General features: G+C 38.1%; 1 protein-coding gene and 1 non-coding gene across 7 annotated transcripts; one reads left to right on the plus strand and one right to left on the minus strand.

Annotated features, from left to right (window-relative positions):
- The first annotated feature begins 2013 nt into the window (after positions 1-2013).
- LOC132803712 (uncharacterized) lies at positions 2014-11199 on the plus strand. Of its 6 annotated transcripts, none has more exons than XM_060817076.1 (14): positions 2014-2432; positions 2535-2573; positions 3801-3934; positions 7501-7597; positions 7708-7821; positions 7942-8040; positions 8154-8222; positions 8335-8392; positions 9227-9239; positions 9332-9433; positions 10038-10096; positions 10201-10266; positions 10527-10789; positions 10973-11199. In XM_060817076.1, the coding sequence occupies exons 3-14, from the start codon at positions 3811-3813 to the stop codon at positions 10989-10991; spliced, it is 1083 nt and encodes a 360-aa protein (XP_060673059.1). In that variant the 5' UTR covers positions 2014-2432; positions 2535-2573; positions 3801-3810; the 3' UTR covers positions 10992-11199. The 6 variants fall into 6 exon arrangements, with proteins under 6 accessions (XP_060673059.1, XP_060673060.1, XP_060673058.1 ...); XM_060817077.1 differs by having other exon boundaries at positions 3804-3934; XM_060817075.1 differs by having other exon boundaries at positions 2014-2426.
- Positions 11200-21858: 10659 nt separating this feature from the next.
- On the minus strand, positions 21859-21930 carry TRNAG-GCC (transfer RNA glycine (anticodon GCC)). The gene has a single exon. It is a non-coding gene; the product is annotated as a tRNA-Gly (tRNA).
- Between the last annotated feature and the right edge of the window lie 3475 nt (positions 21931-25405).

Consider the following 25405-nt stretch of genomic DNA (forward strand, 5'->3'; position numbering starts at 1 on the left):
TTTTTTTGGTTCCTCATGAAAAAACCAAAAAGAATAGAGGAAAAAAAAAAAAAAAAAGAGAGAGAAATAAAATAAAATAAAACAGCCAACAAATTCCCTGAGGCCCCATGGATTCTTGATATTCTTGGTCTATTTCCAAGCCCAACTAAAGGCCAACTTCTCTTTGAGATAATGGCCCATATGGGGTTAGATGAGAGATGAACTTTGGACTACAGATCAAGATTCCCAATTAAAGTGCAGAGAAGCCGATATAAAAATTAGGTTTCAAAATAGATGTCAATTAAAAAAAAAAAAAAAAAAGACCCTTTTTCTTCTTATCTTTCTCTTCTATTTTTCTTTGACAAAATGACCTTGTGATTTTATCAATTTTGAAAATCGGGTTATTGTCAAAATGAGGTTTCAAAAGTCTATATATTTTTTTTGGGTAATATATCGGAAGTCTTTATATGTCAATAAGACAATTACCCCCCTTTTTTTCCAGTATGATAAATGGGGATAATCCTAAAGTTAATCTTTTGGGTTAATTGCATTTTTATACTTCGATTTTTATCGTTTTACAATTTAAACTCTTTATTTTTAAAAGTACCAATATTGATCTTTAATTTTTTAATTTGCTGTAGGTTAAAAAAATACTCATATTCCAAAAGCATGAGATTTTGAAAAAATTGTATAAAGGTTTTAGGTTCAAGTACACTTGCACTAAAACGTAGAAAGAAAGCTCATCCTTTTAATTAGCCTCTTAATCAATTCTTCATCAGAATCACTCACGCTAATTGCATATATCTAGTACTACTCACATAAAGTAAAGAAACAGTCATCTAAAAATATTGACAATATATATATATACATATATATATGTACTCCAAAATATGACCTCTTATAATTGCAAATTAAAGGTTTCTGCACTAAGTAATGCCACATATACTTGATCTGTGCTCTTTACTTAATTATTGATGAAAAATTATATATATTTTAAGGAAAAATTCCACTTTAGTATTCTAAATTTTAAGGCATACACGATTTGAACCCTAAAATTTCAATTTAAACAATTTCAGCTTTAAAGTTTTAAAATTGATCCAAATTGATCCAATTTCTAATAGAGTTAATTTATGATGATGTCATAATTGATTTTTCAGAAAAAAATGATTTAAAAAAATTGAAAAAAATGCATTTGTTATTTTTCCATTTTATAGACCAAAAGAAAGAAAGAAAAAAAAGAAGAAGACCCAAATGGTTTAATTTTTCCATTTTTGAAATTTTTTTTTATCCATTTGACCAAAAAATAAACCATTCAAAAATAGAGAAATAAAAGTTAGACAATATATATATATTTTATTATTTAAAATCAAAGTCAAGTTTGAAAATTGTATAGATTATTAATGGGATAATGGATTGAATGATGATTACATAATAATTTAATAAATAATTTTAATTTATATATTTTTATACTAAAGTTTATCGGATCGTATTTAGATTTTATAAATTTTATATGAATACAATAATATATAATATAAATACATTTTAATACGATACATTATCATGTCTATTTATGTTTTAGAATGAAAAAGATACAAGCATATCTTAAAAGAAATATTCTATCAAAAACCCTAAAGTTTATATTAGTTTTAACTTAGTTTTTTAGGTTTTAAAAATTACAACTGACATTTTAATAGAAAATGTAAATAAAATTATTTTAAAAAATATAAATGAAATAACAGAAAAAAAAAATGAAAACTGTTTGAAATCCAAAAAATAAATGATATTTTTAAAACTATATAAATCAAGTTAAATTATAATTAAATTAAACCTAGGAAGATAAATGAAATTAACCCAACATTAAAAAAACAAAAAAAGACAAGCTTTAAAGATTTCGTGGAAATGTTGCCGATCGTGGTAAAAAAAAACTTTGTGGCACTTCTGTCTACGATTTTGTAACAAGTGTACCGTCCACATCAGCAAACCTTAAAAAAGGGGGACCGATTCCCTTCAAAGTATAACAACCATCATCCTTCTTTCTAGTTTGTCAGTCACCTCCTTCCCCGAGCTTTTTTCTCTTCCCTGCTCTGCTAACTCGCTTCCGTTTTTCCACGCTGTTCTTTGAATCAAATCGATGCTCTCTATCCTGTCTCCAACATTAATTATATCTCAGACAGAACCCACCAAACCCTACCAACCAAATAAACAAATTATTTTTGTTTAAATAGATCAGTAGAATTTGTTTTTGCAAAGAGTGTTAAAATTTTTCCATGCTTTTGCAGATCAGAGAGAGAGAGAGAGAGAGAGAGAGAAGAAGAAGAGAGAAAGTGGAGGCGCTGTAGACTGGAAATAGACAGTATGGAGATGGAGACTATGATGCTTTTCTCCAACACTTTGTAACTGGAAGCATACACCTATTATGCATCACAGATAATGGCTAGAATGCAGTGGTTATGGTTATATGTGCTTTGCCGTGCTGTTATTGTTGTTTACTATAGTTCCTCATTTTGACTCAACTTGTAACGTGCATCAGATTAATTTTGATTTGTTGTCTTCAGGTACATCAATTTGTCACCTGGAGATTAAAGCAATTTCAGGTATCTATGACTTTCTGATTTTGGGAGTTCCTTTTTAATCTACACCAATTTTTTTCTGCACTTTATATGAGTAGAGTACTGGATACATGCAATTAGGGTGAGTAATTTTTATGAACTGATTAAGAGATATAAAAGGATGAGCTTTCTTTCTACATTTTAGTGCAAGCTATCTGAACCTAAGACCTTAAAATACCGTTTTTTTTAAAAAGGTTCATGCCTAGGGAATATGAGCATTTTTAGAAATTTTGAAAGTGTATATACATATATATATATATATATACACACTGTAAGAGATTAAGAGCATCGCAATTAATTATTTGTTTTAATGTAATATTTCATTTTTCTTCTCTTTATGGTAAGTACTAAAACATTTCTGAGGTTCTTTATAATATTATCCACAACTTTGACGGAATTTAAATTACCATTATACGTTTACTTTAAGTCAAATTATTTTCAAAATTATTTTTATTTTTTGTAATAATTAATTTGAATATTTCAAAAATTTTGTTAATCTATATTTTAATTTTAAACTAAGTGATAATTTTCAATTTGAAAAGAAAATCTTATGTGGTTTAACTAATTGATAATCTATCAAATATATCTTACTAAATATATTAAAATGTATTATAATTTGTCAAATATATTCAACTGTATTACAACTTTACAAATATATAATCAACTAAATACCTTTATCAAATATATAACTCATTTAAAAATACTTATGTAATTGAAACTATCATATAGTTATATACAACTTCATTGAAAACACTTGTGTAATTAAAACTATCATAAAGTTTTTTTAATAAAAAGAAAGAAAAAGTATCACATAGTTTAAATAAAAATTAATTATATATATATATATATATATATGTATAAACTTTGAAATATTCAATCAAAATAAGGTTAGTTTAGTTAATAAATATCTCATATCCACATCTATAATGTTTGCATTTATCCCAAATTTCAGAATATAAATGAAATATTCTTTTACTTCAAAAAAGCATATTTTTCTTCTGGAGCTTTAATTTTTATTTTATTTATTGAACCGTAGGTCTTAATTTTTATTTATTGAGTTTTATTTATTTATACAAATAGTTATGTTACATGTTTGCGGCACATTTTGATGGATGTAACGAAACTCCTTATCTGTTTAATTATTCTTTTTAGATAGACGGTGTGACGAAATTCCTTATTTGTTTTATTACTCTTTTTAAATAATTTAAAAAGTAGACGGTTCATGATGGCAACCACCACCAACCTATTTCATTTGTTGGAGGGTGATGATGAGGACCCCAGGCAGCTGGCGGTGGCAGCAACCGCGAAGGTTCGGGCGGTTCAGACTCCTTCTCAGGCACGTGATGGTGAGTTTTGTTTTTTATTTTTGATCTGGCTGGTTGTTGTATTTCTCTCTGGCAATGTTTTTTTCTTAGAAAATGGTTTTGTCTCTTTCTTGTTTCTTCTTTTTTTGGAAGTTGTAATATGTTATTGTTTTGTACCATCCCTGCATGGTTCTCTATTGTGCTTTTTAGATTTGAGTTTTAATTTTTATGCGTTGTGTTTTAAATTCTATTCTTTTATATAAAACGGATGAAAATGAAATGTTTGTTTTCCCTTCGGTTATTTTTAATGTGTTGTAACACAGAACAATTATTAAGTTAATGCGTTGTCATTTATTAGATTGCTACACAGTTCTATAATTTGTGTCGAGCATAGAGAGAAATACCTGCTCAACAAACCAATAGGTGGCTATTTACAAGTTGCCTGGTTTGCAGATGTTGTTACAACTTAACCTTTGAACCTTGCTTAATTGATGTATCCCATCTATCCCATCATGCTAACATGCTTTGACCCCTGCTTGGTAGCTTTGTCTATGAATTTTTACAAATTTCAAGGTAGGGAATTCCATCCCAGTTCCCAAAGTATATACTATCCCAGGATCATAAGCTTCGCTTAAATCATTCAAGAGGATTACACCAATCATACTACGGTGATGGTGCACACTGTCATGACTAACAACTTGTGACTTCTAGCCTTTTTTCTTTTCTTTTTTTTTTTTTTTCTTTTTCACTGGTGCATTTCAAATTAAGCTCAAAACTATTGGTGCACCATCCATACATTTCACTTTGTGTTTTGAGAAATTAACTCACGATTATTTCAGTAGCGACACTTTAGTTGATTGCACTTCCACAACAGCTTAAGTGAGAGTAGCCACTGCTAGAGAATTAATATAAGCATCTCTATGGACATATATAAATGCTCATATTGATAGCTGTCTAAGCAGGATGGAATAATTGATGGTCCTAACATGATTTTAGCCTCTGAATGTTCTAGTAGTACTGATGTGCATAGTTTTGAGCTTTTTCAATAAAGCATCTAGATTTATGCTCATCACTTTAAGGCATGGCGAAGCTTCTTTGGGTTTGATCTTTAGTCGATCTAGTAAGACGAGGATAAGATTAGCATGCTCAACTGTTAGAACTGTGTTTTTGGTTCAGTTGTTAGAACCATTGACTCTAGGTTTTGCTGTTAAATTATGACTTGGTTATCATGGATGTTATATTCAGGTTCTTTAGAACTAGGCTCTATGCAAGCATTTAGATATGGATTCATGTGGAACTTTGCTCTTTGAGCATTGAGATGTGGGTTCATTTAGAACCTAGCTCTAGTTGAGCATTGAGATAAGAGTTCATTTAGAACCTGGCTCTGTTTGAGCATTGAGATGTGGGTTCATTTAGAACCTGGCTCTGTTTGAGCATTAAGATGACAGTTCATTTATAACTTTGCTCTATTTTAGCATTGAGATATGAGTTCATTTATAACTTAGCTCCATATGAGCATTTAGATAAGAGTTCACATTATACTGAATATAGCTCTAAATATGCTTTTTAGGGGATACAAAATGTTCTCTCTTCTAGCAGCTACTGCATGACCCTATGGAAACTGAATATAAGATATATATGCAATATCGTGCATTTTCCAATCAGCTCATTATATTGGTATTTCTTCTGAATGCAATGTGGATGCCACATGTATTATGAAATATGAATTGGCTTTCACCATCGTGATAAGTATTTCTGATGAATTACACCATTCCATGTAGGGTGTTTAACCCCCACTTGCGTGAAAAATTGGAACTAGATGGTTCTCTAACTTCCTTCTGGAATTAAATTCGTGATGTTAAGAATAAAGTGTGATTGCTGGAGAATTTATACCTTCTGATAACTGGCCTAACACATGTATATGGCTGCAACAATAATATAATCCTAGACCAGTTGTCTTTCTCGAGCCTACTTCACCATGCGATACCTACTGACACAGCTTCCTGTGTTGTGGAAGATCATAAGTGTAGGCCCTTGTATTCCAATACGTGAGGTAGGTGGAAGTCTTGTTTGGCTAGCAAATGCCTTGGATAACTTTTCAACCGCTTTTCCTCTATAGCAGGCTTGTATCAGTCTGTCATACCTGTGTTTTTGGTGAGGATATCCAAAAAGGTGGAGTGGGCCCATCATAATAACTGGAGGCGAGATGTGGCTCATGGCAAGCTCATGCGATTATGAGTAAATGAGAATGGTGTTCAACTTTAATGTCTAATTACATCCCACTACAACAAATACACTTTCTTGTGTGTTGGTATTTTCTAGATTAGCAGATTGCTGTTGTTAATGTTGTCATTGGAATATATATGACTCCAGATATTTTATTGAATATCTTCTGAGAATTCTCTTTAGTTGCAATTTTGCTAGAATCTATTAGATCATAATTTTCTGTAAGTGCTTCCCAGCTAACAACCAAATGGTGCAGTAACAACTTCTTGTTTTTTCAAATTCAGAACACATGTGCATGCTAATTTGAACTAAACTTGTGTGGAGTTGAATCTATCAAAGATTTCTATAATTTATCCTTCAAAGCATAACTTTTAATAACACATAATGCACCGGCTTCAGTTTGTAAAAGATGTCAGCATATTGCGCCAGCAACAGACTCCAGTAGATGCTGATTGAAACAAAGTAGATAGACACCAACCTTTCATAGTTCTGACGATATATTAGATAAGTTTTGTGTCTTTTTAAAAAAATATCAGCATGAATTGTAGTTGAAACATACCGACTTCTTTTCATAATTATATAAACAGGCATTTCTGCCTTTAAGAAAAGGGGAACTAGAATACCTTTAACGGTTTTGAACTTCCCAGCCCTTGAGGTGTAGCAGAGAGTATTCTCGAAGAATCTGCTCCGAGATTCTTCTTCCTCTCATACGGGACTTCAAGAGAGTCTTCCACATATGTTTTTGGAGCTTCTCGGGTCCATGGTGGAATCATAAGCTAGGAGAAATTGGACAACTTTAATAATACATCACATGTCTCCTCAAGAAGCGGAAGTTGTGTTGATCTCTATTGATGCTTTTCATCTTTTTCCAACAGAAGCATTGATGCTCAAAATTGGATCCACCCCCTTTTCGTCCTTCCTTTATACTATTCGACATTCGTGCTTGTTTTGCGTTCATCATGCATGTGTCAAATAATTTTGGTTTCTATCTTTATTATGTTGGCTGTTGTCGAAGCTTCTACTTAGGTAACTTTTATGGCTGTGGTGATGGTTGTGTTGGTTGTGGCCCTTGTGGGCAGTCTTCTTTGTTGCTGGTCTATGACTGTGTTGAAGCTTGAGTTTTGCTCCCTTTTATTTATTTGATGCTTTATTAATTATTGATTTTATTCTTTACTGTTGGATAACTACCCATATTTTTCCCATATAACTTTACCCCATAACATATGCAATAACTCAATTTTGACTTTTGCATTTTCTATGACTACTTTACACCCACTCCTGTAATGATTCATTTGTATACCTGGGAAATCCTATTTTCCAAACCAATGCATTTTTTCTGCTCTTGATATATTCTTCTTGTTAATTTGTGTGTTTTTGAGCAGTCAGGGAGGCAAAGAAGGAAACTGGTCAGCGAGGAGGACGTGGAGTTGGACACAGTTGTGGCCGTCGGAAGCCTAGGAAGACCTCAAAAGTTGCTCAGTAAGTGCATTAACAATCCATAACTTAGTAATGCCTAAACTGTGCTTTGCTTTTCCTTTGCTTTTAAGAACATGCTAACCTTATTTTGTTCATCATATTTCCATATCTAGGGTGACTACTAATGTCAACTTGGCTGAGAAGAATTTGGGTGATGATGAGCCTAATGGTGTTGATAAGCCTAGTGGGAAAAAAATTGAGGTTTGCCAGCTTGATGAAATGGCTCAGTAAGTACATTTTTACAATCCATAATTTAGTGATGCCTAAAATACTGCTTTTCCTTTTCCTTTTCCTTTGCTTTTAAGAACATCTTAATCTTATTTTGTTCATCCTATTTTCATATCCAGGGTGACTATTGACGTCAATTTGGCTGAGAAGAATTTGGTCAATGATAAGGCTGATAGTGCTGATAAACCTGAACGGAAAGAATCTTATGAAGTTGTTAAGTAAGTACATCCGTATAATCCATAACTTAGTGATGCCTAAAATGTGCTTTGACGTTTCCTTCGCATTTGTTAACATGTTAACCTTATTTTTCTCCCCATATTTCAATACCCAGAGTGAATTTTGGTGATGATAAATTTGAAGAGAAAGAAGATGAGATGCCCGAGCTTGAAGATGTTGATAAGTAAGTGCATTCTTACAATCCATAACTTAGCGATGCCTAAAATGTGCTTTACTTTTTCCTTTGCTTTTATTAACATGTTAACATTATTTTGTTCATCATATTCTATACCCAGGGATGATGATGAGCCTGGAGGAGACAAAGGTGTTGGAGATGACACGAACGAGGATAAGGTATACAGTTGTTTCATCATGGATGCTATCTGAATCAAAATTCCTGCTTGTTTTGAGTCATTTTTTTTTTTTTTTGAATGCTTATTATCTACAAAGAAGACAGATTTTCACAAAAGCAGCAGGTTTTCTTCAGATGGTTGTTTTCAAGTTTTTGAGATAGTTCTAGTCTGTCTTCTTAAAGTGATATAAAATATTTCTAGTCTTCTTTCTTGAAGTGATATAAAATAAAACAAGAGTATTAGTGAAGCAACGCTTTTTTTTTTTTTTTTTAATGGCTTTCGTTGTTGTTTATGAATAAGCAAATGCAAACAACAGAATTATCTGTAAAGCCTAAGGGTTTTCCTCATTTGTTTATTGTAGGGAAAAGGTAGCAAATTTAGCTTTCGTGAACTGCAATGCTAACCTTCTTGCCTAGTTGCTGGGTTATATTAGGGTTATTTGATGTTATGTGGAATGGACTGGACTGGTAGTCATTTTATTTATTTGGTTAGTATGTTTTCATTCCTAGGACCATGCCCAGTTGACTTTTAGGTTATCACTGCTCTTTCGCTGATGAAGAGTTGGCATTGTTTATTGAACATAGGCAAGTTCTTAAAATCTGGGTAAGATTGTATCTTACTGGATAGTTTTTTTCTTGTATTGAAAGTGGAAGTTCTGCATTGCAGTTTATGATTTTCAAACTACCTGATCTGAATAATGTCAGCAAATGATCGGTCTAATAATGTGTAAAGGCGTTTGCCCTTTAGCTTTATTTATTTAAGTGCCACTTATCAGTTTGGTGTAGCGGGTTTGATTTTGTTCATTTATCTAATATTCATTTTGATGTGTAAATAGGAAATGACAAATGGTACACGGAGTCTGCCACAATTGCTCGGTATATTTCTCCAAATATTCATGTACTTTTTTTTATTTATCATACTTTTTTCTTTTACCATACAGGAATGCTTTTTGAATTTCTATGCACACTATTCAGAATCCCTTTCAGCCTGGCTAGGTACTTTTATGCCAGGCTAGAGGGTGTTTTTACATCTCCAGCTTCAGGTAAGCTTATATTGTTTGGATAAATGAATTTTGTTTTCCATGCCTTAAATTTTACCTTTTTTAATGATCAAAGGAAGGGGCTGATACCCCCCCAAAAAAAAAAAAAAAAAAAAAAAAAACTATTTAGCAATCTGACAAGAGTCGACTACACCAATATAATCATTTTGCAAAATGTAACGGATTCCTTTAGTAGATTTATCTAGAAAGTGATAACCTGTATCATATTCATAGCTAAGCTTAAGAAAGGAAGTCAACAGACTAATGGTAAAATATGCTTTGTGAAGTCCTAAATGGGTACAAAACAAGCATTAAGAGTTAAAGATAATTAAAGATAGAACATTGATCTGCTTTAATTTGATGAAAGAGTTAAAATTTTTAATCAATTGATTCTATGAACTACCTCACCAGATTCTGGGTTCTTGAGATCAAAACTTTATTGTCAAGCCTATGTCTTAATTTATTAACTAAACACAAATAGACCTTGACATCACGCATGTTTTTGAATGTCATTATGAACTATTAATTGCTACTTTTGTGCAAAATGAATCTTACAAATTGTATGTCGTTTTTTGTTCATTTATCTTATGAGTTGAGGTTTTGACAGTTTTGAAGGAGACATCAACTACTCGTTTAGATATCAATCTCCTTAGAGCAATGCTGCAGGTATCATTCCACCTTTTTATATTGTGGTAACTTATATTTCAATGTTATAAATAAATTTTTTTATTTTTATTTTATTTTTAAATTTTGGTTTTATCTTTTTGTAGGATCTTTCTCTTGTCATCTCAGATCCCCCTCCGGTTGTGGATTCAGATGCACTGAGAGATGATAAGGTTTGATTCTTTCATTTTCTGTTGTCAAATAATTGATTACATAAATTTTGTTAAAGTTAACATTTTTTTTTTCTCAGAGTGGTGTATGTTTTCTCCTTTGGTTTTTATTTTATTTTTGTCTTCAATATATTCATGTACAAAAGAGAAAATTTCATGGTTTCTTTTTCTTTTTCTTTTTTTTTGTTTTTTAAATTTCTATTGTAATTCCTTTTTCATTTGCTTATGGCTTCTCTGTTTCTTTTGCCCTCTACGTTGTGAAGCTCCATGACCAAGCAAATAGGATGGCTGAATTGGATGATATATACCTTGCCTTAGAGGAGCTAATCATACTTGAGGAATATTTGAATAAGAAGAAAGATCGGCTTGCAAATTTGGTTAAACGATGTACTACCGTGGATGGTTTTAAAAATTTGAATAAATTGTTATCAGAAGCGGAACAAAAAGTAAAGGATATGAGAGAAGAGATGGATACAGCATTGAGAAGGCTTCAGAAGTGTCTTTTATTCGAAGATTATTATCATAAGTACGTATCAAATTGGAGAAAAGAAACTTATGACGTATCAAATTGAAGAAAAGAAAATTACCTTTATATTTCAGAATCATAAAATAAAGCTTTCACATCTTTTCATAACTGTTTTGTTTTTTATATTCATAACTTCTACTTGCGGAGCCTCTAATCATTGAATTTGCCTAACTATTCCTGCAGGCAGAACTCAGCATCATGAATGACAAAGCAGAACTGTCAACAAATAGTCTAGTCTTGTGGATATTTTCTTACAATTTCTAAACAGTAGCTTTGTAATCATCCTAAATGACTCATAGATTGACCAGTTTAAAGATTGATGATCTGGTAGAGAACTTGTGTATTCAAGTTGTATATAGAAGCCTGGATTGCATATTTGAGTTAAAAGTGATCTCTGATTGATGACCATATGTTTTTATATGTTCATGATCTTGTTGTAAATGCTTCTTGATGTTAGGTGTTAATGTCATTGCTATAGATACAGATGAGTTCCAGTGTGCTTAAAATTGAAAAAAAAAAAAACAATTTCTCATTTCTCAGCCTTCAAATCTTGAATTGCATAACCACAGCTTGGTACACAAAATGTTTTGACTTTCTTTTCGAGGAGACTGAGATGGTGATTCAGGAAAAATAAATAACATTAATAATAAAAGAAAACTAGTGTTATGCAGAAAGGGCGAAAGATGGTTATTGCTGGTATCGTGGAGCAGTTTCTCGGTCTTCTCATGATGGACTTTTTTTTTTTTTTTTTTTATATTAAATAATAGGTTTTCAACTTTAGTAGGTTTCTTCCCCCCCCCCCCCCAAAAAAAAATAATAATAAATAGTAGGTACAGAAATAATGAAACACAAATTAAATATTTCCCTTAATATGTGAGATCCATGGCTCGTTTGATATACAATATCGTATTGTACGAGAATATATGATTGAGAACATATGATTGGGATTAGCAAATAGAATATAAAGCTTTTATACAACCTAATACGGTGTGCCAAACGAGCCCTTCGAGGTTTGAGGTGTTGGTTAATGCACAAACTTTTCTTTTTGAACAATCAAGTTCTTTACTTTGGTTACTTTAAGAAATGCATATTAATTTGGCTTTTGAATGGTTCAGTAGTTTTATAATCATGCAATTATAATTTCTAAGGCATAACTTTATGGTTAAAATTAGAGAGTTATTAAATAACATTGAAATCTTTCTGATTAAAATATCTATTTCTAGGTAAATTAGGTGAGAAAATTCAAACTTATGTTTTCCATGGATAATAATAAATTTTGTATCTATAAAAGAAGAAGAAAAAAAATTTACTGAAAGTTTTAGTTTTTCTACACAGACTAACAATAATCACTAATTTGTATGGTAATTTTTATTAAAATATTTCATTCAATTATTTTTTGTTTTAAAATTCTAAAATTAATTTTATAATAATAATTATTTAAATTATTATTTGGTTTGTAAATTTCTTAATTTTTGAAAAGATAATTATCGGAATATTCAAAAGAAATTAAATATGACTATTGATGTTTAACATGGCGTGTTTAAGCTTTATGATTAATCTTTCTTTTTCTTTTTTTCAATATTGTCACGTGCTTCCAAAATCTTCACATAAGGAAAAACATTGTTTCTCCCAAAAAAAAAAAAAAAAAGACACTAGACAAGAACATAACGGTATCAAAGTAGGTTTATACATCAAAATCAAATCATGGACCTATGGCCTGTTTCAATGACCTTTTGGTCCTTTTAAGTCATTGGAATACAGATTGATTAGTTATACTCGCCAAAAGGCTCTCTAAAGTCAAGTTGAGGTTCTTTTGCACAAACAATATCACAGAATATTCTGCGTGTATCACAGTCGCTTCTTTGAAGTGCCCTCGACTTGGGAATCAAGGAGATTGATGTATATGGAGATTCGTCACTTATCATCTTTCAGACAACTGGTGATTGGAAAACCAAAGATTAGAAGAAGCTCATTCCGTCCAGACGGATTACCTTAAACTATCTGTCGAGGACGAAGAATTAGTTTGCTGATGCATTGGCCACACTAGCTTCCATGATCAGTAGAAGGTATTGATATCATGCCAATAGAGTCGACAAACTGGATTGAAATCAGTGTGAAGAAGATTCATGCGAGGACTTGTCAAGCACAGCTAAATAGTAGTCATGTCCACAAGGAAAGGAAAAAAGATCATCAACCCTTCCAACGTCCGTAGGAACTAAGTAGGAAGTTGGGCCGGAACTAGAGGACCCTGTGAGACCCCATTTCCTGTCTACCTTTCTGAATCCTTAGTTTTTGGAGTAGTAGAGACTCACGCTTTAGCCGCTTCACCAGAAGGAGGGCTTACAGAAGTCACGGCACCAGAAAGTGACAATACACAAATCAACATAAATGCCAAAAAAAGAGGAAACTGTACATCAAGCCCTGTATAGCGGGACAAAGAAAAGAAATGGTACCCCTCTTCCCCTTACTATAAATAAAATGACCAGACATACCTGGTTGCGATCAAATGTAGGAGAGAAGTTCGTTTAGGAGCCACCGCATACGTTTACCCTTGAATTGATTCGTGAGATTTGCGATCACTCTTTCCCCTCACCTTGCTGGCCCTCTAAATCCCCTTGAGTATTCGAAGAAAAATCCATTGTTTGATCATTCAATGGGTGTTGATTTCTCTTTTCAAATCAAGGTCTTCTTCGAAAGAACCAGAGTCAGCCGAGTAGCTCGAGCAGGATTAAAAAGCTGAAAACCTAGGTCGCAAGGCAAGGGAGGATGGAACCCCACTTCGACTCACCAGGGAAAAGGTAAGTACTTTTATATAGTCTCTTTTGAAGTGATATAGATCAATGCTTGGACTCTAGGGGGGGGGGGGGGGGGTTGTCGGCCCACGGGAAAACGTTTGCAGATGCGACCATGAATCGAACCAGATCGAAACATTTAGCTGTCGATGGACAAACTTTGTCGAAACGTTGACCGCAAACGAAGGATGGCCAGGCCCTGGTTCCCAGGGTTAGAGTATTCCCTATTATAAGCCTACTCAGATAAGAACTAAACTAGTTGATTCTCTTTCGCCTATCAGCCAGCCGGCTTTAAGCAACCTTCACATTTCCTGCTGAGATCCAAAGTCTCCAAGTGGGCCCTCTTGGCCACCCGTGACCTTGGCTTTTTGGAGAATCCCGCACCTCTGTCGTGGGACTTGTAGCTCAGTAGTCCACCGAGTGGGTTTGTTTATCCTTCTAGTTTCGAGTGTCTTCTTGGATAGTTATAGCGGCCCATAGGCGCGAGATGTACCTTGTGGTGGGGGGGAGGGGGCGGGGGGTGGCGGTCCCCTGGACATCGTCCTTTCATGCAGTGGCCAGTTAGTCCATGGTCCATTAGATGGTCGGTGCAAGGCCAGAAATTTGAACACATTGATTCCGCTCGTTCCCGTCCTTCGCTTCAGGGCCTGTCCATCGGTGTGGTCAGTACTCCATATTGTCGGGCAGCAAAGCTTACACTTGTTCACTAATTATGATGGTTCGCCAGAGCCTCTTTCCTTCTCCATTTTCTGCTCACTCGTAGGGGTCCGGACCCCCACAAAGGGGGAGGGAGTCGACTGAACATCTCAGCCATTGGTGGGAATTTCGGCCGCATCTGATCCCCAATTCTTGTTCACCCCGGATGATCGTGTTGGGTCAATTGTGACCTCGTACGATCGTGTTGGGTGAGCAACAGCCGCTTCGTCACAATACTTACTTATGGGCTAACGGGTCACACTTTGGCCAAGTATTCTACAAAGAGACTCCCGAGAGCCAGAAGTATTGAAGGAATGGCCATAGGGATGGGTGCATCATGACATCGTAAGATGTCTCGCCTGAATGAATTAGTTGGTACTAGAAATGTTAGAAAAAGTGACCGAAAAGAGTAATAAGAAGTGAAAAGGACAGAGACATTTCCCAACCAGAAAGAAAAGTTCCCACTGATGGTATACTTAGTGTAAGCGAGCTCTAAGATCACATATTTGGAATAAAATCCAGTTAGAAAAGGAAATCCAATTAGAGATAAGCTGCCCATGAGCATCATGGCATAGGTAAAAGGGAACGAGGAGGCAAGCCCCCCATCTTCCGCATATCTTGCTCATCCGACATGGCATGAATCACTGAACCTGCACTCAGGAATAGTAATGCTTTGAAAAATGCGTGATTCATTAAGTGAAAGACGCTAACCGAATAGTTAGAGATGCCACAAGCAAAGATCATATAGCCTAATTGACTGCAAGTTGAATAAGCTATGACCCTCTTTATATCGTTTTGTAATAGTCCAGTGGTTGTCGCAAGAAATGATGTCGTAGCTCTTGCAGAAGTAATAACAATCAAAGCCGTAGGTGGGTATTCAAATAAAGGGGAGCACTTTGCTATCATGAAAACGCTAGCTGTTACCTAGTAGCTGCATGAATAGAAGCGGATACTAAAGTGGAACCCTCCATAGCATCAGGTGACCAAATATGCGATCCTATATGTGCAGATTTTCTAACAGCACCAATAAAAAGTAAAACACAAATAAGAGTAATGGCATTAAATCTCATATGCAAGAAATCCAAGAATTTCTGGGGGCACTAGCAAGAGAAAAAATGGTGGAAAAGTCTATTGTTTGAAAGAGAGTAAAACGGCCCGAAATCCCAGGAGCTAATCCAAAATCACCTACTCGATTGATAGGCATAGCTTTTGTAGCTACTTTATCTGCTTGGAGTCGTGTAAACCAGAACTGAATTAACAAATATGAAGCAAGACCTACTCCCTCCTATCCCAGGAATAATTGAAGAGAGTTATCTCCAGTCACCAACTTTGGCATAAAAAATGTAAAAATGGATAAATAACACATAAATCGAGATCTATGCAGATCCTCGGACATATATGAAATGGAATAAAGTTGGACCAAGCTACTTATGGATGTAACCACAATTAACATCACTACGGTCGGGCTATCGAACCTGGGGTCAGAAGTGAATTACGAGTCGGACCAATTTGCGAATCGAGCGAGCTCCGCTTGCATGCAATGATGTAGTGGTGAACCTCTCATTCTAATTTAGTGCTCTCCGAACCGTGCGAGAACGTTTCCCATCACACGGCTCACCAACTTGATCTTCCGCGGGAACCGTATGTTCGAACAGGCCTGGAAAAATATGTACGATCTCGCTTTCATTTGCCACTCAAGTGTACGGCATCTGTCGTGCTTAGGCCCCTTCTTCCCTTCCCTTAATGAAAGAGTCCACCGCCTGCCTTAGTAGTCTCAAATAGGGCGTGCAGGCCTGCCTCTTTTTTTAGTAGGTGATTCACTACCGAAGCGAAGAAAAGGTTGGATCAAGAAAAGGGGGTACTATGAGCCCTCTGCCCCACACATCTAACCAGCTCGTGTGGTTCACTGGTTCCATCGACTAGACTCTTAGAGTGATTCAGTTGATACAGAGATGCACTTGCAGTGGGGGGGTGTGCTGTCCCTATTGGGCTGGGCCTTTCACCATAAGGCCCTACCGTCGGGGCATAAGCACCCTCTTGCCACCCATATGCGAGGCACCGTCTTAGCCTTCCCTGACCAGGATCGCTCCCACACCCCTAGCGTTCGTGATCGGCTTACTCAACTGTGTATTGATTGAAAGGCAGGGTGGCATAGCCCCCAACCAAGGGAGTGGTTACGTCCAGTATGTCCGCCCTTATTCCCGACATGCTATAGTGCCCCAGGGTGGGTAGGAGCGGGTCGAGTCCATATCGCCGCGGAGCAACAGCCGCGTTCGGATCTGATCTATCTACTTGGCAATTCATTTGGTGACTTCACGATCGCCAAAGAAACCCCAATAAGCATCAAACATTTTTGATGAAATCCATGGAGCAATTCTTAGATAGCAAGCACTAGCTCCCGGTGCGACTTCATAAAAAGCAATCAGAGATAAGATCGAAGAGAATGAAATGCATGTAGTGGTCATTATAGCGGTTCCTTCTGATCCTAGAAAACGTCCAAAAAAACCTGCTACGGAACTACCGAGAAGGGGCAAAAAAACTATAAGTAGATACATAATTTCGACTGTGATCAGACAACCAGAAATCAAACAATGATAGAGCGGCTTGTGATAGATTGATCGCCGTCCGAAGAATGCATGACCGAGTCACAAGGTGAATTGTAAGCCCCAATGACAAAGGAACGAGCATTTTTGGGGAATAGCTTCGCCTTCTCTTTTACCCAGGAAACTCATAATACATAAGATTATCTCTCTCTAAAATTTGTTGCAATAAGTCCTGTAAGAAGACAAGATTAGCCTCTTCTTCATCAAAGATGAACGAACGATTTCAAAGAGAGTGACCCCATTCTATTCCAAGAATTCTATTCATATATATGGAGTGGGGCCCCCTTGATCTCAGATCGTTCTCCACCTCATTCAAAAATTGGATTTCTCTCCTGTCCCTTTCCACTGAGCTCCACTCTACTAGATGGGTGTCCAACTCGTTCCGCTTTTCCTCAAAGAAATCCATTAAGGCTTCTTTATAATTGTAGGCAGCCCTTTCGACCAAGTCAGGGTGCTCCATTCGCATGTGCTGATAAAGCGCGAAAATGGAGTGTTTCTTCTCCCGGATCTGGAGATCATGACTCTCGAAATCAAGGATTCGGTTATATTCACTCTGAAAGGGAGCTTTGTGTAGGCTCGTTTTAATGTTAGCCCAATATTCCCCCCACTACCTATCCAATAAAAAGAGAGTATGCTCCTCTTCGAGGAGGGAAATCCTATTTCGGAGCGACATTTCCAGGCTCACATTTCGATGAAACGGTGTCGCTGGATTCGCCTACATGGCTTCCATTTTCGGTTCGGGGAATGGTCCCAAAAGAACCTGCTCCTCGAAGGAGGTTTTCCCCATCCACGAGGTCGAGCCTTCCAAGCCGGAAGGGTCCGGAAGAGGAGGTTTTGTGCCCGAAGTACCCTCCCCGGGGGGCATCATCATATTCCCTATGCCCCCGGTATTGATGAGCACTGGAAGGAGAAATCTCACCGCCAATTAGACCCCCGGGATCGCAGTAAAAAAAGAAGAAACCGCTCTTGTTGCCATAGCGCCTACCACCTGCCCTACAACTAAATAAAAGTAGGTAAGACATTTCAATTGGCGACAAAGAAGATAAAAAAAGAAAACCATAGTGACTAGAATGAGAATTCTAAGAAAGATTTTCAAATGAAAGGTTTCCGTGCACCGTTTTTCTTCTCTACCATGACGAATAAATTGATTTAATGTAGGCATCACTCTTTCTTTTGTCCTTCCCTTCGATTGATTTTTGCCCTATCATTAGCGATTACTCCCGATCCGAAGCACCCCAATCAGGTCTAGCGGGAGCCTACCGAGGATTCGATCTGCTTCAAAGGAAGCAACTTAGGTTCCTTCCACCGTAATAGTAGCCAACAAAGGAGGGAATCGTGGCAGGGAAGATCCACCGCAACGGGATGGTTTCCTAAGAGCTGCGCAAAAGAACTTGACAACAACAACAACACCCATTCCATCAACAAAGGTGGAACACTCACTTAATATAAATGAAATTAAGTACACACAACTATGCCTGTGAACTTGGATAGCCTTTCAGCATTCCTTTCATCTACCCTAGAAAAAAAAAAACTTTCTCATCATCTTATGAAATTTCTAGTTAGATGTAAAAGAGGCCAAGATGCGCATCCACCTGTTCTCCTTGCTGCTCGCGCTAAAGCAATTGTAGCAGCAAGAAAAGGGCAGTTAGTGTGAAAAGAAAAGGAAATGGGTGCTTTCTTCCGTCTGTCTTTCCCTTCTATCTCTTCTCTTAGCAAAGTCAGTTAAGGTCACACTTTTTTTTGGCTTGCTACAAGCTGGGCTCAGGGACTTCAGTCAGCCGCTTCCCCTGTAGTTGTCAGCTCGTTCTTGACAAATCTGATCGGGTGTTCATAATCTGGAGTAAAAGGATTCGAACCTTTGCATGCCAGTACCAAAAACCGATGCCTTAGCACTTGGCTATACTCCATACAGCCTTGTCTTGGATGGTAGAACTGGAAGAGGGGGAAGGGAGAAGTAGGGCTCAAAGAACGAGCCGAGCCGTGCAAGAATGCAGGGATATAGCAAGTAAGCAGCAAGGTTCTCCCTTTAGGACTGACTACAACAAGCTCGCGACTCTAATAGAAACAAACGGTAAGCTTTCTGCTCTATTTGTTTGCATGCTATACCTATCCAAGTTGGCGAACGCTTCTGTAACCTTAGACTCATTACGCTGTTCGACTGAACTCCTTGGCTCTGCATCCACCGAAAGTCGGTAACCTTCGTCACCGTCAGCATTTGGTACTCTCTCAATAGCTTCAATAGTTCACTGAAAGCCTTTGGTGTAATGAACCACAAGCCCTTCAGAAAGAAAGACAAAATAAAACAAAGGCTTGGTTGTGGGAACCGATGGTGACGAAGGTTACCGGGCAAATGCGGCCGGTTACCGGGAACCTTGCAATTCCTGGGAAACGACATTCCCTTTGTAAAGTGGGCCTTTTGATAACTAATTAGAGTTGACATGAAATGGATCACACGGAAGAAGACGTATTGGATGAATGAATGATTCAATCCCCTCCCATCCACATGGGTTCTTCTATTGAAGGGGTTCCCCTTCTTCTATGTGAGGTGGGGCGTACCTAAGAACAGAACCTAGATAGAACACGAAGCACAGGCCCCGGCCGGCGATACAGTTTCCATGCTTACTAACTCTTACCATTGCTGCCTATATATATAGGTGGGAGGTAGGCGAAGGTAGCTTGTTTCTCTTCTCCTAGGCTACTGCACATGTTATTCCCGAAGAAAAGGCAGCGAGCGGTTCTTCGCTTAGTAGAGCTACCGACAGCCGGACGACGACCGTTTCTTGTTCACGCCCAACCACTTCTTTTGATTTGATTATTATTTCTAATCCTAAACTAAAGAAGACGCTTCTGAATCAGTGCAGGGCCAAATCAGCAGCAGGAGAACTGTACTAACCTGCTGTCGGTTACTTTCTCAGGGCTCTGCAGGAGAAGAAAGAAGGTCCGGGTCAAATTTATAATGAAGCGAAGGCCCCCCTTACTCCTTATTCTCTCTTAAAGCTTTATAAAGCTTTAAGAGGTTAAGAACTATTGACTGTAAACCATAGCAGTTACAGTCACTCAATGGAAATGTTCGCCTTTAGAATGAAGATGGATGAGCAGGCACTTGAGCCTGGAACTGATGAAATTCGAGAAAAACATGGAACCGATCACTATACTGGGGGGGGGGGGGGGCGAGACATGACCGCGACTTAAGATTCAAGTACTGTTGAAAAGACTAAAGGAACGGAGGGAATGACTACCTGTAATAAAGCACAGGCTAATACGAGCCGACTAGAAGAAGCAAGGCTTAGATTACCAGATCCTGGACACAATCTTACTAGAGATGGAGAGCCTCTTGCCTCGCCTTTTCTAGCCTCTCCTTCTTTCTTGCTTACCTCGCTCTTGTCTTAGTGACTCTTCCTCTTTTCTAGGTTTCTTTTTTCTGAGTGTTAAAATGGTAGATTTCTCATTTGCCAATGAATGCCCCGATTCGATTCGATCAATAATGGGATTCTTGGCTAGAAGAAAGGTTCTGTGACATAGACGCCTAGCCCAACTAACTCGGTCGGTTGGCCCACCTAACAGATGATGAGATTCTCGATCAATTTGATTAAATTTGGAAAAGTCTTTATCATTATTCAGAATAGTGGATCTTTCGATCAAGATGTTCTCGTCGGGCTCTCGCTCGAATCGGAACCTTTATGCGTTCGTAGGCTTTTGACTCAATCTAATGGCCGGGCGCCAATAAAAGAGAAAGTTTTTGCATGGGCTCATCATCTGATGCAGAACTTATTTCATAACCACCATCCATCACCAATCACATCCCACTTCAAACTTTTCGATTCCTCGGGTAGAGGTAGCCTCCTTTGTAAAGGCATTCCAGCTTCAGAGGCAGGTGAGCTGGGGCAGGAAGGAGTTTGAATGCTGGGATGGGATCGGATCCTACTCAAAGCACTCCACCACGAATAAGAGTCTTCGAGGTTGGATAGGTAGTAGAGATAGGAACTTTTATCTGTAGGGTGGGCTTTCAATACAGAGATGCACTACTCCATCTGGAAAGGGCTTTCCCTCGTGGGGAAAGAGAAGAACCCCTTATTTAAAGGTAAGGCCAGAAGGGAGTCAAAAATCAATAGACAAAACCCCTTCCCGGCCGACGGGACTCTACGTCTGGGTCTTATTCCATCTCAAACTCAGATTAGGAAGAGTGCCCTTGAACTACAGATCAATCAGAATAATAATAAATACAAGAAAAGAAATGGATTCTCTTGCTCGAGCTTTCCAATCAGCCAATCCCCTATTTCAGGGACATCTCTTTGTTAGGTAAGGCCAGGGATCACTAATTCGTCGAATGAGCCCATCCCTCTGGCCTATCATTTATTGGTCGATCCGGCTAGCGACTCCTGCATCTCCTGTGCCTCTATGGGGCCCCTTCATACAAGTTTGTTGCTAGGAGTCCCTCTCTCTAGTTGAATCAATAATCAATAGAAGTTTACTGACCTGGCTCTTCAATCGATGATCTACTGCTCCCTCTTAGCTGCAGATGCCCATGCTTTGATTCGAAAGCCCTAGCCAGTGATGAATCCCAGTAAGATCAGAGTATTGAATTCTTCATCCTCCCTTTAGTCCAGTTTGAACTCGTCCCAGCAACGAACACCTTCCTACTACAAAGTGAGGCCCTGCTCTTCCCCTAGAATCCACTCCGGGTCAGAGGAGCTGTTAGTCCAACTCCTTGAGCTGCCAAGATATTGAACAACGAACATTTGATTGAATTCCTTGCCTCACCCTAGGATGAGAGGGAAGGTCGATTTGGCTCGAATCCTGGACTTGATCTTTAATCCTACACCGGTTAATGATGTAATGGGAGAAGTTCATTTTTTCATCAATGCTGGCCCAGTCGAGGCTCGTCCATGCCCAATCCCAATGGACAAACCTTCGATCCTCCCCTATCTCTAAAAGGGCTTATGCACTCCACTCGTTATCGCTAAACGATGAAGCCAGGAGCGAAAGGAGGGACTTGAACCCTCAACCTCAGCCTTGGCAAGGCTATGCTCTACCATTAAGCTATTTCCGCTAGCTATGGTAGTGGCGAAGCACTACTGAGCAATTCACGTATCGCTTGATACAGACGACTTCTGTTTTTCCGCCGGACCACATTCTTAACCTCCGATTGAGCTACGAGCACGAGTAGGTAGGCATCAAGGGGGGACGGGTGGCAGGTTCTAGGAAGGAAGTGGGGGACCCTCTTTTTGCTTCACGCCAGATGAGATAATGATTAGTGGATCAGGTCCAGTGTGTGCTCTTGATCACAATCACTAAAGGGCCGGGCTGGCTGGGCTGCCCTTTCAATCAATCTCTGACCGCTATTGGTGTGAGTTGTAAGGAGTCTTGGTCTCGAGTTGAGGTGCGGCATCATTTCATTCTCATAACGGGAGTGAGTGCACCGCAAGATAAGACAAGTTACTCCGTCGCTGCGGCGGCATCTGTCTTTTAAGTTAAGTCATTTCCTAAGATGGCTACTCTTATTCTATGATAATCCAAGCAACAGCTCCACGAGCCCGCTCAGAACCAGTCGATTCTTGAGCCTCTCCCCTCTCGGTTGGCGTTTGCCAGCCACTAGAGCAAGTAAGAGAACCTACACTGAATGAACTTAAAGAACCACAAATTTTGACCAGATTGTACACCTTTGTGTCTGGCTATGTATATGGATGTGCATAAAGAAGGGACGGGACATCTCTCTCCTTTTTTTTGGGGGGGAAGAGAGAGGGAATAAGCTATAGCGGCACCTCATGAACTTCTTACTGGGGCAGCACCATCCTGTATAGGCATTTGCGAGTGTTTGGATCCACATGTTTTGTTCATATTCTTGCACAATTAAGAGAGAAATTGTCCCCAAGGCAACCATTTGTGTCTTTCTTGGATATGCTTTGTCCGGGTATAGATGCTATGACGTGAAATCCAAGAGAAGAGACTCGATGTATCCTTGAATGTTCTCTTTAATGAGGTCGCCTCATATTTTCCTTAACCTAATTAATCAGCCCTGGGCCAGAATGGTGATGGAGATGTATTGCGGCCTACTCTTGTTCATCAACTCGAACGTCATTCTTCTGCAGTTGATGTTATGGATCAGCCCCACTCTTCAGGCCAGCATCTTCTGCCGATTGTCAGCCTGTTCAGGTGACCTCAGAAGATTCCAGTCACCCAGCACAGCATATTTATTCTCGGTGGCGATTACATTATGTTTCCCAGGCTAAAACTACTCTAGAAGATCAGTAGTCTAGCCCAATTGCTTCCCTTCCAGTCGCTTCCTCAGATTTTGGATCCCTCTCTCAGGTTCGTCGATCCTCTCAAGTTTCTTATCCTGTTGAAGGATTTTTGTCTTATCTTATGAATCATTTTCCCCAAAACATTGAGCTTACCTCATGTCAGTTCAATCTTCTCATGTACCTGAATCATTTGGTGAAGCCTTCAATCATTATTGCTAGAGAGATGCTATGCAGGAAGAAATCAATGCCCAGGAAAAAAAGAAAAAGACTGTTGCTCATTGCATTGCCTGCAGGGAAACAAGCCATTAGCTGCAAATGGATTTACAAGATCAAGCATGAAGCAGATGGCTCGGTAGAGAGATACAAAGCTAGATTAGTAGCTAAAGGATCCTTCAAGAATATTGGGTCCAGCCCCTTTAAAGAAAGATAGGAGAAACATTTGCCCCAGTTTGCTAAAATGACCACCATTCATGGCATTCTTGCCTTGGCTGCTATAAAAAAAAAGGTAGCCCTTATTTAAACTTGACGCGAAGAATGCCTTTCAACAACATAAGGGAAGGGGGGATTTGCAAGAATAAGTTTCTATTCAGCCTCCTCTAACTCCAGGCTTCTCTTCTCTTAGGAATCCTAACTTGGTATGCAAGCTCAAGAAAGCGATTTACGTTAGGCCTCTGACAAGCTAAAGCAGGCACCAAGAGCTAAGAAAGGGGCCCTCTTTCAGAAATTTAGCTCGTTTCTCACTGCTTCATTTTTGATAAAGGGTTCCACTGTAGCCGTACGGATTCTTCCATGTTTGTTCGTCAATGTCATGGTCGTTGCCTCATCTTTCTTTTATACGTTGACGACAACATTCTCACGGGAATGATTCTTCTCTTTTATTTGATTTCATCAAGGAGCTTAGCAACCAATTTGTCTCTTTCATCCGCTGCATTACTTTCTCGACATGGAGGTATCTTGCTCCACCTCTAGATTTCACCTAACCCAAACAAAGTATACTTTTGAATTCTTATCTCGTCCATCCTGCCCTGCACTATGCCTATATCTCCAGGTGCCAAGCTATTTGCCCCTACTCCTATTAAAAAAAAGGCAGGCTACCCTGAAGACTGACGCTCTACCTCGAGCTTTTGTTCTTGGTCGAAATCTCATTTCCTGGAGCGCTAAGAAGCAGCCCCTTACTCACCTCTTAATCTATAAAAAAAAAGCCCTATTAGTAAAGCTTTGAAGCAAGCTACTAGAAGTAGCGCACTAGCACTTTACTAATATAATATCAAGTAAAGGCTCTTCTCATTGAGAGTAGGTTCTTTTCAGGTACAAAGAGAAAATCAACATTTGATACCTCTTCTGACTTTCCGTTTTCGAACAGCAATTAAACATTCCCTCGGCCTCTGATTACAGTCGAAGTGCCATTGCCCATATATATGAAGAACCTAGTTCTTTAATCATATCTACACCTTCAAATTCTTCCTTTCGGAAGAAAATATGATGCAAGGACCCGATCCACCAACTATCTGAAATGTTGGCAAACAGGGCCATAGTAATGACCAACACTACCTTTTCCTGATCATCATGGCTTTTTCCCTTTGCCCTTCTTTTATGGGCACTCAAACTCAAGTGACCTTTCTTCTTGCAGGACCAACACTCTATGCAGGTCCTTCTGCACTCACTTTGTGCTTTTTCTTCTTTTGAAACATATTATTTTGCGTAGCATTAGTCTTTTTTTTAAGACTACTGTTCAAATCTCTTTTCAGCTTCCGCCTAAAGAAAATGGTCAGATCAACCATAGTTAAAGGAGGAGTTTCACGGGTTATCAAAGACTCAAACGACTTCAGCAGACTTTTCAGTCACTGATCACGATCCGTTATTTTTACTCTCACTGCTACAAATTTGGAGAAAATCTTCTCCATCTTGTCTAAGTGCTGAGACACGCTCGTCCCCTCTTGCATCTTGCTTGGAAAAAACTGTTGCCGAAGAAACTTCATGTTTACCATTGTCATTGACTCATACATTCTCTGTGGAGTCTCCCAGATTTCTCATGCAGACTCAAGATTAGCACAGCTTCGAAGAACTTTTTTTTTTTTACTTTCTACAACTATGGATGCTGTTCATATGCTTTCTTTTGTTGTTTGGCTACAACAACATCAACTTGATTGAAGAAGCCATTAGCGCCAGATCTACAGGCTTTTCCTTTTTTTCTCAAGAATGAAAAAAAAATCATGTTCTTTGAGAAGCAACTGCATTCTCATCTTCCAAACATCTACATTTAGAGGTTCCATTTTGCGATGC

This window comes from Ziziphus jujuba, chromosome 5, assembly GCF_031755915.1.
Source record: "Ziziphus jujuba cultivar Dongzao chromosome 5, ASM3175591v1".
Lineage (NCBI taxonomy): Eukaryota > Viridiplantae > Streptophyta > Magnoliopsida > Rosales > Rhamnaceae > Ziziphus > Ziziphus jujuba.

What these genes read in the sequence shown, in the direction of transcription:
- LOC132803712 (XM_060817076.1), top strand. Translation starts at nt 3,811, where the DNA reads ATGATGGCAACCACCACCAACCTATTTCATTTGTTGGAGGGTGATGAT. An exon ending in AAGACCTCAAAAGTTGCTCA is followed by an intron (nt 7,598 to 7,707) that starts GTAAGTGCATTA and finishes TTCCATATCTAG; the next exon opens with GGTGACTACTAATGTCAACT. An exon ending in CAGCTTGATGAAATGGCTCA is followed by an intron (nt 7,822 to 7,941) that starts GTAAGTACATTT and finishes TTTCATATCCAG; the next exon opens with GGTGACTATTGACGTCAATT.